At 36.9% G+C, this 16265-nt stretch overlaps 1 protein-coding gene across 1 annotated transcript in view; it reads left to right on the top strand.

The window, feature by feature from the left end:
* The window catches only part of LOC135092934 (glutamate [NMDA] receptor subunit 1-like), a 66775-nt gene that overhangs the window by 40457 nt on the left and 10053 nt on the right, over nt 1-16265 (top strand). Inside the window, exons 5-8 of the mRNA XM_063991737.1 lie at nt 2709-2788; nt 6959-7047; nt 8407-8621; nt 14350-14505. Coding sequence (XP_063847807.1) covers nt 2709-2788; nt 6959-7047; nt 8407-8621; nt 14350-14505 — 540 coding nt within the window. The remainder of the gene's footprint in view (nt 1-2708; nt 2789-6958; nt 7048-8406; nt 8622-14349; nt 14506-16265) is intronic.

The raw sequence follows: 16265 nt of genomic DNA, 5'->3' as shown, positions 1-16265 counted from the left end.
AATGAAATTAAATATAATTGTCCTTATAGGCTCATAACAAGCGGAAGGAAAACGAATCATTAACAGAAAATATTCGATGCTTACATGAAATATTTTTAAGGTTAAATGTGGCCATGCTGTTAAACCTTCAGATTACTTAGAGATGTATGTTTCTTGAAGGATAGGACCTGGCACCGTAGCTAGGGTTGTGCACTCTCTGATCACTTGCCGAACAGTAAGTGGGATGAGGCATTCCTTACACAAGGGTGATCCATGCATCACACAACTATGCAAAAACCAGATAAATCTGTCATGTGTTGGTTCCTACGGCATCCCAGTGATCAATCCAGCAAAGCCAAGCACAGCAGTAGGGGACACAGTACCTAGGAGGCGTACATTCCTCACTCTTTTTCTCGACCTAAATCTTCCAAACCTTGGTTTAACACAGCTTGTTCTCGTGCTATACATGATAGAGAGGTGGCCCACAAAAAGTACGTAAGCCTGCCATCACCAGAATCTCATGCACTTTACATTTCTGCCCGCAACCATGCGAAGTCTGTTGTCCAAATAGCCAAAAACTCCTTCATTAATAGTGTCAAAATCTTTCAAGATCTAACTCCTCTCGTGAATTCTGGCATCTAGCCAAAAATGTATCCAATAACTTTGCTTCTTCTTTCCCTCCTTTATTTCAACCAGATGGCACCATTCCTATCACATCTATCTCTAAAACTGAACGCTTCGCTCAAACCTTTGCTAAAAACTCTACCTTAGACGATTCAGGGCTTGTTCCTACTCTCCTCTACCCTCTGACTACTTCATGCTACCTATCAAAATTCTTCGCAATGATGTTTTCCGCGTCCTCGCTGGCCTAAACCCTCAGAAGGCTTATGGACCTGATGGTGTTTCTGCTAGATAGATCCATAGATAGATAGATAGATAGATAGATAGATAGATAAATAGATAGATAGATACTCGTACATATATATCTATATCTATCTATCTATCTATCTATATATATATAGAGAGAGAGAGAGAGAGAGAGAGAGAGAGAGAGAGAGAGAGAGAGAGAGAGAGAGAGAGAGAGAGAGAGAGAGAGAGAGAGAGAGATATAGATAGATAGATAGATAGATAGATAGATAGATAGCTAGATAGATAGATAGAAAGATATGTCGTGCTGAATAGGAATAATAGGTCATTAACATTAATGGCTTGCTCAGTAACATTAACCTAACCTGATCAATAACCTTACTGTCCAAAATTCTTTTCCCCAATAACGGTAATGGCTTGTTATCCCTATTGAGCATATATATATATATATATATATATATATATATATATATATATATATATATATATATATATATATATATATATATATATATATATATATATATATATATATATATATATATATATATATATATATATATATATATATATATATATATATATATATATATATATATATATATATATATATATATATATATATATATATATATTCATGATTTTGTCAAACTTTACCACAAAAACGACATTGGTAAAAGTTTAAATTATGAATTAGTAGGAAAGATCTAGAAGGAGAAGGTGAGTGTTTAGTATTCAGATGCAGTGTGACAAAATGTGCCTCAAGGAGAAAGTTTGAGAGGCTTTTCTACTGCGGTTACTTGCAGTCTAGTTACTAGCTAAAACGGCTTCTATGAAGTTAGGCGTTCTGAGACGTCTCCGCCAGTTTTTCTCACCCCCCCAGCTGCTAACTCTGTACAAGGACCTTATCCGTCCATGTATGGAGTACGCTTCACATGTCTGGGGGGGTTCCAATCATAGTGCTCTTCTAGACAGGGTGGAATCAAAAGCTTTTCGTCTCATCAACTCCTCTTTTCTAACTGACTGTCTTCAGCCTCTCTCTCACCGCCGCAATGTTGCATATCTAGCTGTCTTCTACTGCTATTTTCATGCTAACTGCTCTTCTGATCTTGCTAACTGCATGCCTCCCCTCCTTCCGCGGCCTCGCTGCAGAAGACTTTCTTCTTTCTCTCACCCCTATTCTGTCCACCTCTCTAACGCAAGAGGTAACCAGTATTCTCAATCATTCATCCCTTTCTCTGGTAAACTCTGGAACTCCCTGCCTGCTTCTGTATTTCCACCTTCCTATGACTTGAATTCCTTCAAGAGGGAGGTTTCAAGACACTTATTCATCAATTTTTGACCACTGCTTTGATCCTTTTATGGGACTGGCATTTCAGTGGGCATATTTTTTTTATTGGATTTTCGTTGCCCTTGACCAGTGTCCTTCCTACATAAAAAAAAAAAAAAGTCGTTCTGTTGCTGGTAATAAATATGGTTATGATATAATTCTATCAACTAACTTATGTTTTTCTTATTTTTTTTTTCTCTTTCTTAGATTAATATTCTTAAGCTGCTAGACCTTTCTTAGGTATATTACCGTATACTAATTTTGTCCAGCAGTTTTTCTCTCTCTCTCTCTCTCTCTCTCTCTCTCTCTCTCTCTCTCTCTCTCTCTCTCTCTCTCTCTCTCTCTCTCTCTCTCTCTCTCTCTCTCTCTCTCACCTTACGTGAAGAAAAACACGTGTTGTTTGCAATGGAGCAGTGTGTTGTTTGGCCTGTCATGATAATGCTACTACATTTTGTAATGAAAATACTTTAAAATTTGATATCTTATCTATAGTTCATTAGAAAACACTAATATAAAATCTGTACCGATGCAGGTGTGGGCGCTTGTGGCCGCTGCCTTAGTACTGGTGTGTGTGGCCACCTGGTTTGTGTATCGCTCTCAGGACGTCCTACAGTAAGTTCTTCACTGTACATAAATTTGGGGTAATAAGAAAAAATAAAAGGGAAGATAAAGAATAAAACAGAAGACACAAAAATCGAGAAGGCGCACGTCAAGGAGTGTCGTTTAAAAAGTAACACTGCCGACCAAGAATTAAACTGTTATGTATCACGTAAATAGAAACAAATTAAAATTCCACACTAAGAGCTGTACATTTATTGATTTAAGGTGAAAACAAAATCAGTCTTTGAAATCTTGGCATTGTTTAAATAATTGTATTATTCCTCAAAATGTATAAAAATATATGCATTTTTTTTTTTTACTACAAGCGTATTAGTTTGCTAACAAAAATTTGTCTTGACTACAGTTTTATCTTCGTAATCCCGTCCATGACATTTGTCTTGCTATGGAGTTAAGCAGAAACTAGGTTCAGAAAACGGGTGCTTTGAAGAGTAGCGCACTTGTTCTAACTCGAAAAAAAATAAATAAAATAAAAATTCCCACCAAGCAAGATTCTGAAAGACACCTGTGGAGAATCAATTATACTGCCGATATAATGGCATAAAGGAAATGTAGAAGGAAGTTGACATTTTCTTTATTTTTTTGTCTTATTATATTTATTTATTTATTTGTTTATTTTATTTATTTATTTATTTATTTACTTATTTATTGTTTCATTCAATTATATTTTTTGTAATGTGAGAGGGAACTCCAGCAAGTATGAGGAAGCTATATGGATACATGAAACCGTAAGAATAGGTATTAAAAACAAGATGAATAATATAAAGAGAGGGGATGCAAAACGAAGGAAGAAGAAAAAGAAAAATGTTTTCATTAAAATACAAATTACAAAATATGATAATGGAGAAAATGTACAAGTATGAAAAATATCAACAATGAATAAATGAAAAAAATATAAATAAATAAAATAAGTATGCTATATGAAAATTATGGAACTATATACGAAAAATGAAAGGAGGAAAATAAATACATGAAAAAAATATTCAGAGTACGTAGATGATTAAGATGGAAGTACATTATTGCAACATATTATATAAAAATATGATCATGAAATTAACGGGATGACGGGGGATTAGAAGAAAGAAAAATTTAAATCTAAATATGAAAACACTATATATATATATATATATATATATATATATATATATATATATATATATATATATATATATATATATATATATATATATATATATATATATATATATATATATATATATATATATAAAAGTGTGGAAAAAACGATATATATTGAATATATAAAACAGTGAAGAAAGAAAGTAAGGATTATTGAGGCATGTAACGCCCAAACTGACCTGCTGTGTGCTGCTGACCAAACTTTTTTGGTCAGCAGCACACTAAAGGTATATCTTGGACTTTGCCAGCGTACCAACCCTGCAGTCAGTATAGTGCAGCAGAGCAGGCCTCCTAAAAACCACATACTTAGGAAGATGAGGCGGCCCCCTTTGGTGATAGTTAAAGCGCACAGTTTGTGAATCACTGGTGTAGTGTCACATATTGAGGGCATTAGGAGATGACATTTAAAATTAAAACAGATGCAAATTATGTTCATGATGGATTTATGAGTGATTACATCCTTACTAATAAGATGGAACAAATATGTATACCAGATGATATACGAACAGAATTACATAAAGTAGTAAGAGAAGATGAACAAATGAGGGACGATATAATTAGATATTCACGAAAAGTCCCGAAAATAAGAATTGTGCCAAAGGACTAAAAATTTAAACAGCTGTTACGATACCAAAATATAATAAGCGAAAGTTAAAGAATCAAGAGCAATACCACGAAGAATAATCGCATCAGTAAGAACACACACACACACACACACACACACACACACACACACACACACACACACACACACACACACACACACACACACACACACACACACACACACACACACACACACACACACACACTAAAGATTCCCAAAATTACTTGAAAAGTTGAATAGCTGAAAACGCCTAATTCATATAAAGATGATTTGTCGATTTTTTAAGGAAGATTTTAAAAGCAATTCGGAAAGATTTTACAGAAATTTATGACGTGAGATGATCAAGATTCCAATGGGAAATAAATTACACTCATAATTACTCAGCAAACCTTTACAGCAACTATGTTAAGCTGAAGGTGACAAGTAGCAGAAGGCAGGGATTTCTTCAGTCTGTCTTCCTTTACTCTATTGTTTTTTTTTTTTTTAATATCTGCATACGCTAACGATATTTATCAAACCAGCGGATAATTTTACATTTGCTAATCCAAAATTCCACCTTATAAATCCATACATAGCTGATAATAAAAATAGAAGTGTAATGATATGTATATACATTGGTAGTAAAAAAAAATATATAGTAGCTTTAAAATGGTAGTAGAAACTATATAGCAGCTTTAAGCATGATGATATCTTGTATGTGCGAGTATATATTTTGTCTAACGCTTTTTTCTGATAGATGAATTTCCTAGAGGGAGAGAGAGAGAGAGAGAGAGAGAGAGAGAGAGAGAGAGAGAGAGAGAGAGAGAGAGAGAGAGAGAGAGAGAGAGAGAGAGAGAGAGAGAGAGAGAGAGAGAGAGAGAGAGAGAGAAAAATTTTATTCGTCAAATTGTGATACATTAAATATTGTATACAAAATTAAATTCATTTTGGCTTAAGAGCTCCCTAGTAGTTATTTGTACATTAAAAGTAAATAGAATCAATGAAGTAATAAAAACATCTAAAAACATTACTTGAGCTATTTATATGAAATGTTAATATCCTATCTTATATATGCAGTAATAAGTTATTTCTGCCTTTATCACAAACTATCACATACAGTTTTTGAGTATTTACACCTAAGAGTTACAGTGATGATAGGTGGTTGAAGAGAAGAATGCTTTTAGGTACAAATGACTATCAGTACCTGTCAGTACGCTGCATGGGCAGCGCTAACCTTCTACCAGCTATATCAATTTTGTAGCGGATGAGTTATATCTTTCATAATCCTGTCTACTTGTTTCATTGTGCTTCCCTGATAAAGCTTATCTAGTGATACGGTCTCTGCACCTAGTTTCCCTGCCTTTTTAACAATCGTTCCCAACTTGTTTTTGTCTTTACAGGTAAGCTTTCCATACCAGGCAGTGACTGAAAAGTTTAAAACAGATTCAATTGTTTATTTATAAAATAGGCTAATTATCACTTTATCTACACGTAGGTTACCCAAGATACGTACAAAGTATAATCTTTGGTTGCATTTCCTTGACACCATATATGTATTAACATTGCCCTTTTACTGGTAATCGATCATAAAACCCAAATACTTATACTGGCTTACTCTTTCTACGTTTTCCTCCTCAATTATTAATACGTCTCTTACATGTTTATTTTTAGCTCTAAAATCGAATATTATCTCCTTAGTTTTCTTTACATTGAGCTCCAAAAAATTTAGTTTACTTCAATCAACATTTTTTTTAACCTCAGTTAAATACCCTTCATTATTATCATTATCAATTTTTCCTAGGATAATTGTATCGTCAGCATATTTTGTAATAGTACAATCATCAAACTCACTTCTACAATCATCTGTATACAAGGTGAACAGAACTGGGGACAATACACAACCTTGGGGGGCTCCTGTGTTCGTGACTATCACATTAGACTTAACATTATTTACATTAGTATACTGAGGTCTCTGAGTTAGAAAGCTAAAAATCCATTTTATGATATTTTTATTTACACCTATTTTTAGCATTTTATTGCGCAAAATATGACAAAATATGTTTGTCTGTGTATGTAATAATAATATTAACTTACTAATATACATATTACTATGAATAAATATGTTAAGTATACATTAACCCTATGGAAGTATTTTATAATTTGATATTATGGCTGCCAGATGGCGCTGACCAATCTAGTAGAATTGGCCCGGGGTGATAAGGCCATCCTTTGTGTATTTTTTCTTTTCAGAGTTTGTTTCTCTTACCTGGGCACCTAAAGAGAGAGAGAGAGAGAGAGAGAGAGAGAGAGAGAGAGAGAGAGAGAGAGAGAGAGAGAGAGAGAGAGAGAATCATCGTTCGACTTCAATCTCGTCATAAAATGTATCTTGAAGTGTTGCTGATGACACTTCATATAAAATCTGTTTCCATTTACATCTCCAGGGCAATGAAGAGCAGGAAGACACGTGACAGCAATTCTAACGCGTGGAGCACCTCTTGCCTTTGGAGTATCTATGTCTCCCTGTCTCAGTGTGAGTCCGTGTGTGTGTGTGTGTGTGTGTGTGTGTGTGTGTGTGTGTGTATGTGTGCGTGCGTGTGTTTGTTTGTTTGTTTGTTTGTCTGTTTATGTAATAATATTAATAATATTCGGTTTATCAATATTGCAGTCTTACAGCCGAAAATCCACATGTTACATATAAACTTAGTAATATACATATTACTATGAATAAACATGTTAAAAATACATTAACCCTATGGAAGCATTTTACAATTTGATACTATGGCTGCCAGATGGCGCTGACCAATCTAGTAGAATTGGCTCGGGGTGATAAGGCCACCCCTTGTGTATTTTTTTTCTTTTTTTTCAGAGTTTGTTTCTCTTACATGGGCACCTAATCACTGCTAGATGAACAGAGGCTACATTGCAAAGAACTCTGAGCAAAGACTTCTGACCTGGCACGGGATTCGAATCCGGGCGCTCCCGATTGTGGGTCGGGCGCGTTAGCCATTGTCCCACCAGCCGTGTGTGTGTGTGTGTGTGTGTGTGTGTGTGTGTGTGTGTGTGTGTGTGTGTGTCACTTATAATCGAAATTATTTAGCCAGTTTTTCTTTTTTTTATCTATCTCCGTTTTTTTTTTGGGGGGGGGGATATCTTCCTCCCTTTGAAAAATAAATAGATAAATACATAAAATCAATAAGTAGAAGATAAATGTATCGATTAAAACTATTATAATACATAAGTTCATAAAACAATAAATGAATAAAAGTGCAGTCATCCCAATTCCAAACTGCTGGGGAAAAACTCACTATATGAATAAATTTCAGAAGTCCGGTACATTAAAAAGAAAGGGGAAGCTAAAATATTTAGGAGGAAAGGATGTAGGAAAACAATTGGAATATTGACAGGAGTATCAGTTTTCTAAGTTTAACATCTACGTACTGCCCCCCTTCCCCCATGCCCGTACATAAATAAAAAAAAAAAAGATAATAGATAAATAAATAAATAAATAAATAAATAAAAATAGACACATAAAATAAAATAAAATCCTATTTAATGACTGGAAATTGGTTTTGCAATATTCGTCTCCTCTGGGTCTCCGTTCAGTGTCTTCTCTCCCATGCCAAACAAAACCACTTCCTTAGCTCCGGAACTCCGTGCCTACTTCAGTATTTTTCCTTCCCTGTGGCTTCAGCTCTTTCAAGAGGGATGGTTCAGGCCACTTCTTCAGTTTTGGATAATCCATCTAGCAGTTTCTTTACTGACCGGCACCTCAATGCCTTTTTTTTTTCTTTTCCTTTTTTGCCCTTAAATATTGTCCCTCTTACATAAAGAAAAAAAAAAAAAAGAGAGAGCACCAGCATTTTCTTCAACGTCCTCTCCTCCCCAACAGCCAGCCCATGGTGGCCCGAAGGCGGCGCACTCCGGGTGGTGGCCGGTACGTGGATGCTGATGATGCTCATCCTGGCCACCGTGTATCGGTCTAATCTTAAGGCCATGCTCATCATCCCCAAGATACGTCTTCCCTTCAACAACATGGAGGAGATGCTACAGACGAACATACCTTGTTTCGTGCCCCTTGGCAGCATCCTTCATTTGCTCATGGAGGTGTGGCGCATGCATGCACACTATCAATGCACAATATTCTAAAACACTAAACGTTCCAATAGGCTCCAATTGAATTTATACGGGTTTCTAAGGATGATTTTACGGCTCTAATGACAAATTAACAATACATTTTAAAATTATCAATAGGAAAAGAAATCTTGAGAACCGGCTAATCATCTCTGAAAACAGTTGTGGTGAGAGAACAACGCGTTTTTGAATACGAGAATATATTATATCACAAATGTAAAAGAGAAGGGCGTTCGTAGATCCCTCGCTCGTAGATCCCTCCTTTTCAGTCGCCTCTCACGATATGCAAGGCATACTGTGGCAGTATTCTTAAAGGATGGCACAACACAGATAAGCAGGCAAAAAAATCAATTTCAATTTACCTTTTTGCCTTTTCATGAGCTCGTAACTCTCAGTAGGAAGTCATTCCCACTATCAGTCACGATAAAATTTCATAGACTCCAGTGCCTACATCGGCCATTTTTATCATATGAGGTCTTTGAAGATCGTGCAGTTTACGGTCACCATCAAAGAATAGACGAAACATGATGAGAACATTTTGGATTAGCAGTGAAAACATATATATACGCTGGTTTCATTATTTCGGAGTCTGCTTTGACGTACGTGGTCTGTTTACTTGACTGTTTCAAGACCATGCAGTATACAGAAGTCCAGTAAACAGACCACGTACGTCAAAACAGACTCCGAAATAATGAGACCAGCTTATATATATATATATATATATATATATATATATATATATATATATATATATATATATATATATATATATATATATATATATATATATATATATATATATATATATATATATATATATATATATATATATATATATATATATATATATATATATATATATATATATATATATATATATATATATGTTTTCACTGCTAATCCAAAATGTTCTCATCATGTTTCGTCTACTCGTATTCTTTGATGGTGACCGTAAACCGCACGATCTCCCAAGACATCATATGGCCGATGTAGGCACTAGTCTATGAAATCTCATTTTGACTGACAGTGCGAATGACTTCTTCATTCGATTAGTTCATGCATTTCACTATAGGGAGTGTAATTAATCAAGCATGTCACCCTGTATTGCACCATAAGGGCTGACACTAAAATCAGCTGCACTGTTCAGGGGTTGCTGTGAACTTATCATTAAACCCAGCTGTGACCTTACTGAACGTTTCCCTTTGTGTCTCACAACACAAGGGGGCAGTCACAGCCTGCCCTCTAAAGACAACTCTCTTCCTCCACACAAAACTACAAGCACCTAATAACACACACACCCTTCACTCAAAAATTTTAAAATCATGGCGACTCCTACACCAGCCTCGGAGTCCCCATCTGGGGAGGGGACCATAAATGTCCCCAGGTCGGACTGCCTTTCCGCCGACGACCCTAAGTGTCTTGACACCCCCCTCAACTTTTTCTTCATTAACTTCTGCAACATTAGCGGTCTAAGATCTAATTTTCAATCTGTAGAACACCACCTCTCCTCTTCTAAACCTCATCTTCTTTTCCTCACTGAAACTCAGGTATCTGAGGCAACTGACAGTAGCCCCTTTTCTGTTCCCTCCTACTTTCTCTATCCTCATTTTCGGTCCAAAGCTGGATGCTGCGTTTATGTGCGCAATGACTTAACCTGCTCTCGTGCCCACGCTCTTGAATCTTCCGAGTTTTCCACCATCTGGCTACGACTACAGAGTCACTCTCATACTAAATTTATCTGTGCTGTATACCTCTCTCCTAACTCCTCTGACTATAAAAAATTCTTTGACTACTTAACTTCCAAAGTGGAGCACATTCTGACCCTCTTCCCTTTTGCAGAGATCTCCATTCTTGGAGACTTCAATGTTCACCTCCAGCTTTGGCTTTCCTCCCCCTTCACTGACCATCCTGGTGAACTAGCCTACAACTTTGCTATCCTCCATGACCTAGAGCAATTGGTGCAACACCCTACTCGTATTCCTGACCGTCTTGGAGATACGCCCAACATTCTTGACCTTTTCCTGACCTCTAATCCTTCTGCTTATGCTGTCACCCTTTCTTCTCTGTTGGGCTCCTCCGATCACAATCTCATATCTTTATCTTGTCCTATCACTCCAATCCCTCCTCAGGATCCCCCTAAGCGAAGGTGCCTCTGGCGTTTTGCCTCTGCTAGTTGGGGGGACCTGAGGAGGTATTTTGCTGATTTTCCTTGGAATGACTACTGCTTCCGTGTCAGAGACCCGTCTTTGTGTGCTGAGCGCATAACAGAGGTGATAGTGTCTGGCATGGAGGCGTACATTCCTCACTCTTTATCTCGTCCTAAACCTTCTAAACCTTGGCTTAACACACCTTGTTCTCGTGCTATACATGATAGAGAGGTGGCCCACAAAAGGTACTTAAGCCTTCCATCACCAGAATCTCATGCACTTTATATTTCTGCCCGGAACCATGCCAAGTCTGTTCTCCAACTAGCCAAAAACTCCTTCATTAACAGAAAATGTCAAAACCTTTCAAGATCTAACTCCCCTCGTGATTTCTGGCATCTAGCCAAAAATATCTCCAATAACTTTGCTTCTTCTTCTTTCCCTCCTCTACTTCAACCAGATGGGACCACTGCTATCACATCTATTTCTAAAGGTGAACTCTTTGCTCAAACCTTTGCTAAAAACGCTACCTTGGACGATTCTGGGCTTGTTCCTCCCTCTCCTCCACCCTCTGACTACTTCATGCCACGTATTAAAATTCTTCGCAATGATGTTTTCCATGCCCTACTGGCTTAAACCCTCGGAAGGCTTATGGACCTAATGCGGTCCCTCCTATTGTTGTCCGAAACTGTGCCTCCGTGCTTGCACCTTGCCTAGTCAAACTCTTTCAGCTCTGTCTGTCAACATCTACCTTTCCTTCTTGCTGGAAGTTTGCTTACATTCAACCTGTTCCTAAAACATCGCTCTAATCCCTCAAAATACCGTCCTATTGCTTTAATTTCCTGCTTATCTAAAGTTTTTGAATCTATCCTCAACAGGAAGATTCTTAAACATCTATCACTTTACTACCTTCTATCTGATCGCCAGTATGGGTTCCGTCAAGGCCGCTCTACTGGTGATCTTCTGGCTTTCCTTACTGAGTCTCGGTCTTCCTCTTTTAGAGACTTTGGTGAAACTTTTGCTGTTGCCTTGGACATATCAAAAGCCTTTGATCGAGTCTGGCACAAAGCTTTGATTTCCAAACTACCCTCCTACGGTTTCTATCCTTCTCTCTGTAACTTCATCTCAAGTTTCCTTTCTGACCGTTCTATTGCTGCTGTGGTAGACGGTCATTGTTCTTCTCCCAAATCTATTAACAGTGGTGTTCCTCAGGGTTCTGTCCTGTCACCCACTCTCTTCTTATTATTCATTAATGATCTTCTAAACCAAACTTCTTGTCCTATCCATTCCTATGCTGATGATACCACCCTGCACTTTTCCACGTCTTTTCATAGACGTCCAACCCTTCAGGAGTTAAACATATCACGCAGGGAAGCCACAGAACGCCTGACTTCTGATCTTTCTAAAATTTCTGATTGGGGCAGAGCAATCTTGGTATTGTTCAATGCCTCAAAAACTCAATTCCTCCATCTATCAACTCGACACAACCTTCCAGACAACTATCCCCTCTTCTTAATAATAATAATAATAATAATAATAATATTTATTGGTCACGTAACATACATGAAATTTGTCTTGTGTGTTTTCATAAAAGATTGAATCATTCATACAAGGTCTAAAACTAACAGGTCTTATTAATCTAAAGATTAATCTAAAAGAATAAAATAATAAAAAAAAATGGAGTACATAAAAAGATAACTGGTAACTGGTTCCCAAGCCTTAGTATAATTAGCTATGATATGTTTAGAGGGCCGCTATTTAAAAATCTGATACTTGCCGGCACAAAGGACTTACACAATCTGGCTGTTCTACATTTTGATGATCTCAACCTTTTCCCTGAGGGTAACTTTTGGTAATGGCCGTTCAGTGGATGTGTTACATCATTGATAATTACTTCGCATTTTTGTAGAGAGAACTTTCTGTATATATCCATCAATGAATTGATATTTTTTACGCCTAATTTTGCACAGTTTTTGATTAATCGGGTTAGTTTATTTTTAGAATCAGAGCTACAATTACCATACCAACATGTGATGGAAAATGAAATGACTGACTGCACTACTGCTGTATAGAATAACTCCATAATTTTAGTGTCAATCTTAATTTTCTTAAGTTTCCTCATGAAATGCATTCTAGAATTAACTTTTTTTATATATTGCCTCGACATTACTATTAAAATTGAACCCATTATCTATTACTGTGCCGAGGTATTTGTATTCCTTAACTGTGTCAACGAGTTCTCCGTTTATGTACAGCGGCTGTTGGGCAACTGGCAAAGTGCTGAAATCTATTACCATTTCCTTTGTTTTCTTAACACTAAGTTCAAGGTAGTTTTCCTTACACCACTTAGGAAAACGTTCCACTTCCCTCCGATACATATTGTCATCGTTGATACAAAGGCTGACAAGAGCAGTGTCGTCTGCATATTTAAAAAGCTGGCAATCATTGGTCTGACATCGACAATCACTAGTGTACAGAGTAAACAAAATGGGAGACAACACACATCCCTGTGGAGAACCCGTGTTTGTAACAATTTTTCCTGACTTTGTATTGTGAAATTTAACATACTGATGTCTGCCTGTGAGAAAACATTCAATGAAAACAAAATTTCAATGACACTCAACTGTCCCCCTCTTCTACACTGAACATCCTCGGTCTGTCCTTTACTTATAATCTGAACTGGAAACTTCACATCTCATCTCTAGCTAAAACAGCTTCTATGAAGTTAGGTGTTCTGAGACGTCTCCGCCAGTTTTTCTCACCCCCCCCAGCTGCTAACTCTGTACAAGGGCCTTATCCGTCCATGTATGGAGTATGCTTCACATGTCTGGGGGGGTTCCACTCATACTGCTCTTGTAGACAGGGTGGAATCAAAAGCTATTCGTCTCATCAACTCCTCTCCTCTAACTTACTGTCTTCAGCCTCTCTCTCACCGCCGCAATGTTGCATATCTAGCTGTCTTCTACCGCTATTTTCATGCCAACTGCTCTTCTGATCTTGCTAACTGCATGCCTCCCTTCCTTCCGCGGCCTCGCTGCACAAGACTTTCTTCTTTCTCTCACCCCTATTCTGTCCACCTCTCTAACGCAAGAGTTAACCAGTATTCTGAATCATTCATCCCTTTCTCTGGTAAACTCTTTAACTCCCTGCCTGCTTCTGTATTTCCACCTTCCTTTGACTTGAATTCCTTCAAGAAGGAGGTTTCAAGACACTTATCCACCAATTTTTGACCACTGCTTTGACCCTTTTATGGGACTGGCATTTCAGTGGGCATTTTTTTTATTAGATTTTTGTTGCCCTTGGCTAGTATCCTTCCTACATAAAAAAAAAAAAAGCTATTTTTTTTAGCACAGATAGGGCAAAATATATTCATAATTTACAGAAAAATATCTTTCATATTTACTATAACCATGTGGAGCGCAAATTTATGGATGAGCATAATAAGAGGCAATTAGTTTCGTATAAGAAATGCCACGTGTAAACCTGCCGGCTTCTTTTAGCTTTCCTTTTGTTCTTGTGTTATAATAATAATAATAATGTTATATACACAATGACAGAAGGCTCCTCCAAAGAGTCAACTTGACCGCTTGAAGAAGCAAGCAGTAATCCACCTGGACCCGCCCCAAGCCGTTCGGGACATCATTACTGGCAAGTACGCGGCCATCACCAACAACCATAACATCAACTATGTTCTCAACACTGCCTTTGAACAGGTGCTGTGTGTGTGTGTGCCTGTGTGTGTGTGTGTGTGTGTGTGTGTGTGTGTGTGTGTGTGTGCGTGTGTGTGTGTGTATTTATCTATATCCATTGTTAAGAGAAGAGAGAAAGCAAAAGGAAGAGAAGTATATATATATATATATATATATATATATATATATATATATATATATATATATATATATATATATATATATATATATATATATATATATATATATATATATATATATATATATATATATATATATATATATATATATATATATATATATATATATATATATATATATATATATATATATATATATATATATATATATATATATATATATATATATATATATATATATATATATATATATATATATATATATATATATATATCTCGGCCCAGCACCAGCTTGGTTGGCGTGTACCCTGTGGCTTCATGCTCATCAGAACAGTAGGTCATGAGCAAGGCTGGCAGCTTATGGTCCCACTCGGTCTGCCCACCACAGTATTTGGCCAGCTCCTGTGTCAGCCTCCAGTTGAACTTCTCTACCATGCCATCTGATTCGGGCTGCAGGGGTGTTGTCCTTGTCTTCCTTAACCCCAGCGGTTGACAGCACTCCTGGAACACAGCTCCTTGTTCAGAGTGAAGCTCACCCGGCACACCAAACTGTGTGAAAAAACTGCTCCACAAGGACTCCAGCAACAATCGTGGCTTTATGATTAGGCAGCGCGTAGGCTTCAGGCCACTTCGTAAAGTAATCCATGGCCACACATATAACGGTTCTTTGCCGTAATTACTGGTAGTGGTCCAGCTATGTCCACTGCAACGCGCTCCATGGGTAGCCCAACCTGGTACAGCTGCAAGGGGGCCCATATCTTGCGTCTGCGGCTACAACAGGGATACATCATACTTTCTTCCTCATTTATAGCAAAGTTTCACTTTCACAGAAGGCATCATTAGGCTAAAAAGATTGATAAAAAATAAGCAAAATAAAAATGTCTAGCCAACCTCTCTGATAACTGTTGTAATTAAGTGAAGTTAAAGCGTTTTGTGAGAGCATGCCGCGCGTGTGTGTGGCTCGGTGTTGGCGTCTCTTTGTCCCTCCGCTCCTACACTCCCTACAAAATGATAAGGCTTGGTCGTGGGGTGTTTTTATCTGGCGTCCCACGATGCTTGGCAATTGGCGCCTGTCCTTTGTTGTAACCATAAATAATCTCTCTTTCTCTTTTGTCTTTTTTTTTTTTTGTTTAGATATTTCCTCTTTCTTCTGTTGGTATTTCTATAGATTCATAAATGTCCACTGTCATTTACGATTTTTTCAAATGTATTCCTAGTTATTTTAAAAATTTTCTTTATTGTAGTTTATTGTGATCTTTTCGTCTGCCCTATCCGATCATCTCTTTTAGAATTTCGTTACTGTAGCACAGCTGTCATTGACTTAATTTTATTCACGGAATTTACCTAACGAATCTTTCTTAAAGATAGGATTTTGTATTGGTTCTTTACTTCTTCGTATTTTTTTTTTTTTTTTGACTGCTTGTTTACTGTTTTACGAGTCATTTTCTTTGCTTTGTTTTTAAACTCACATATTTCTATATTTTTTTTCTATTTAATGCGTCTTTTTTTTGTCTAATGTGTATTTCAATTTCTTCTAATCTTTCAAAATTCATATTAACTATTGCCAAGGCTTTTTTTTTTTCATTGCAGTTGTTCTTACTCTCACGAGTTGATTAATCATTTTATTACTGATGTTTTCCCATC

This window comes from Scylla paramamosain, chromosome 41 (assembly GCF_035594125.1).
Source record: "Scylla paramamosain isolate STU-SP2022 chromosome 41, ASM3559412v1, whole genome shotgun sequence".
In the NCBI taxonomy this organism is placed as follows: Eukaryota; Metazoa; Arthropoda; class Malacostraca; order Decapoda; family Portunidae; genus Scylla; species Scylla paramamosain.
The sequence above is the reverse complement of the archived record's forward strand: the minus strand, read 5'-3'. Positions and strand labels throughout refer to the sequence as shown.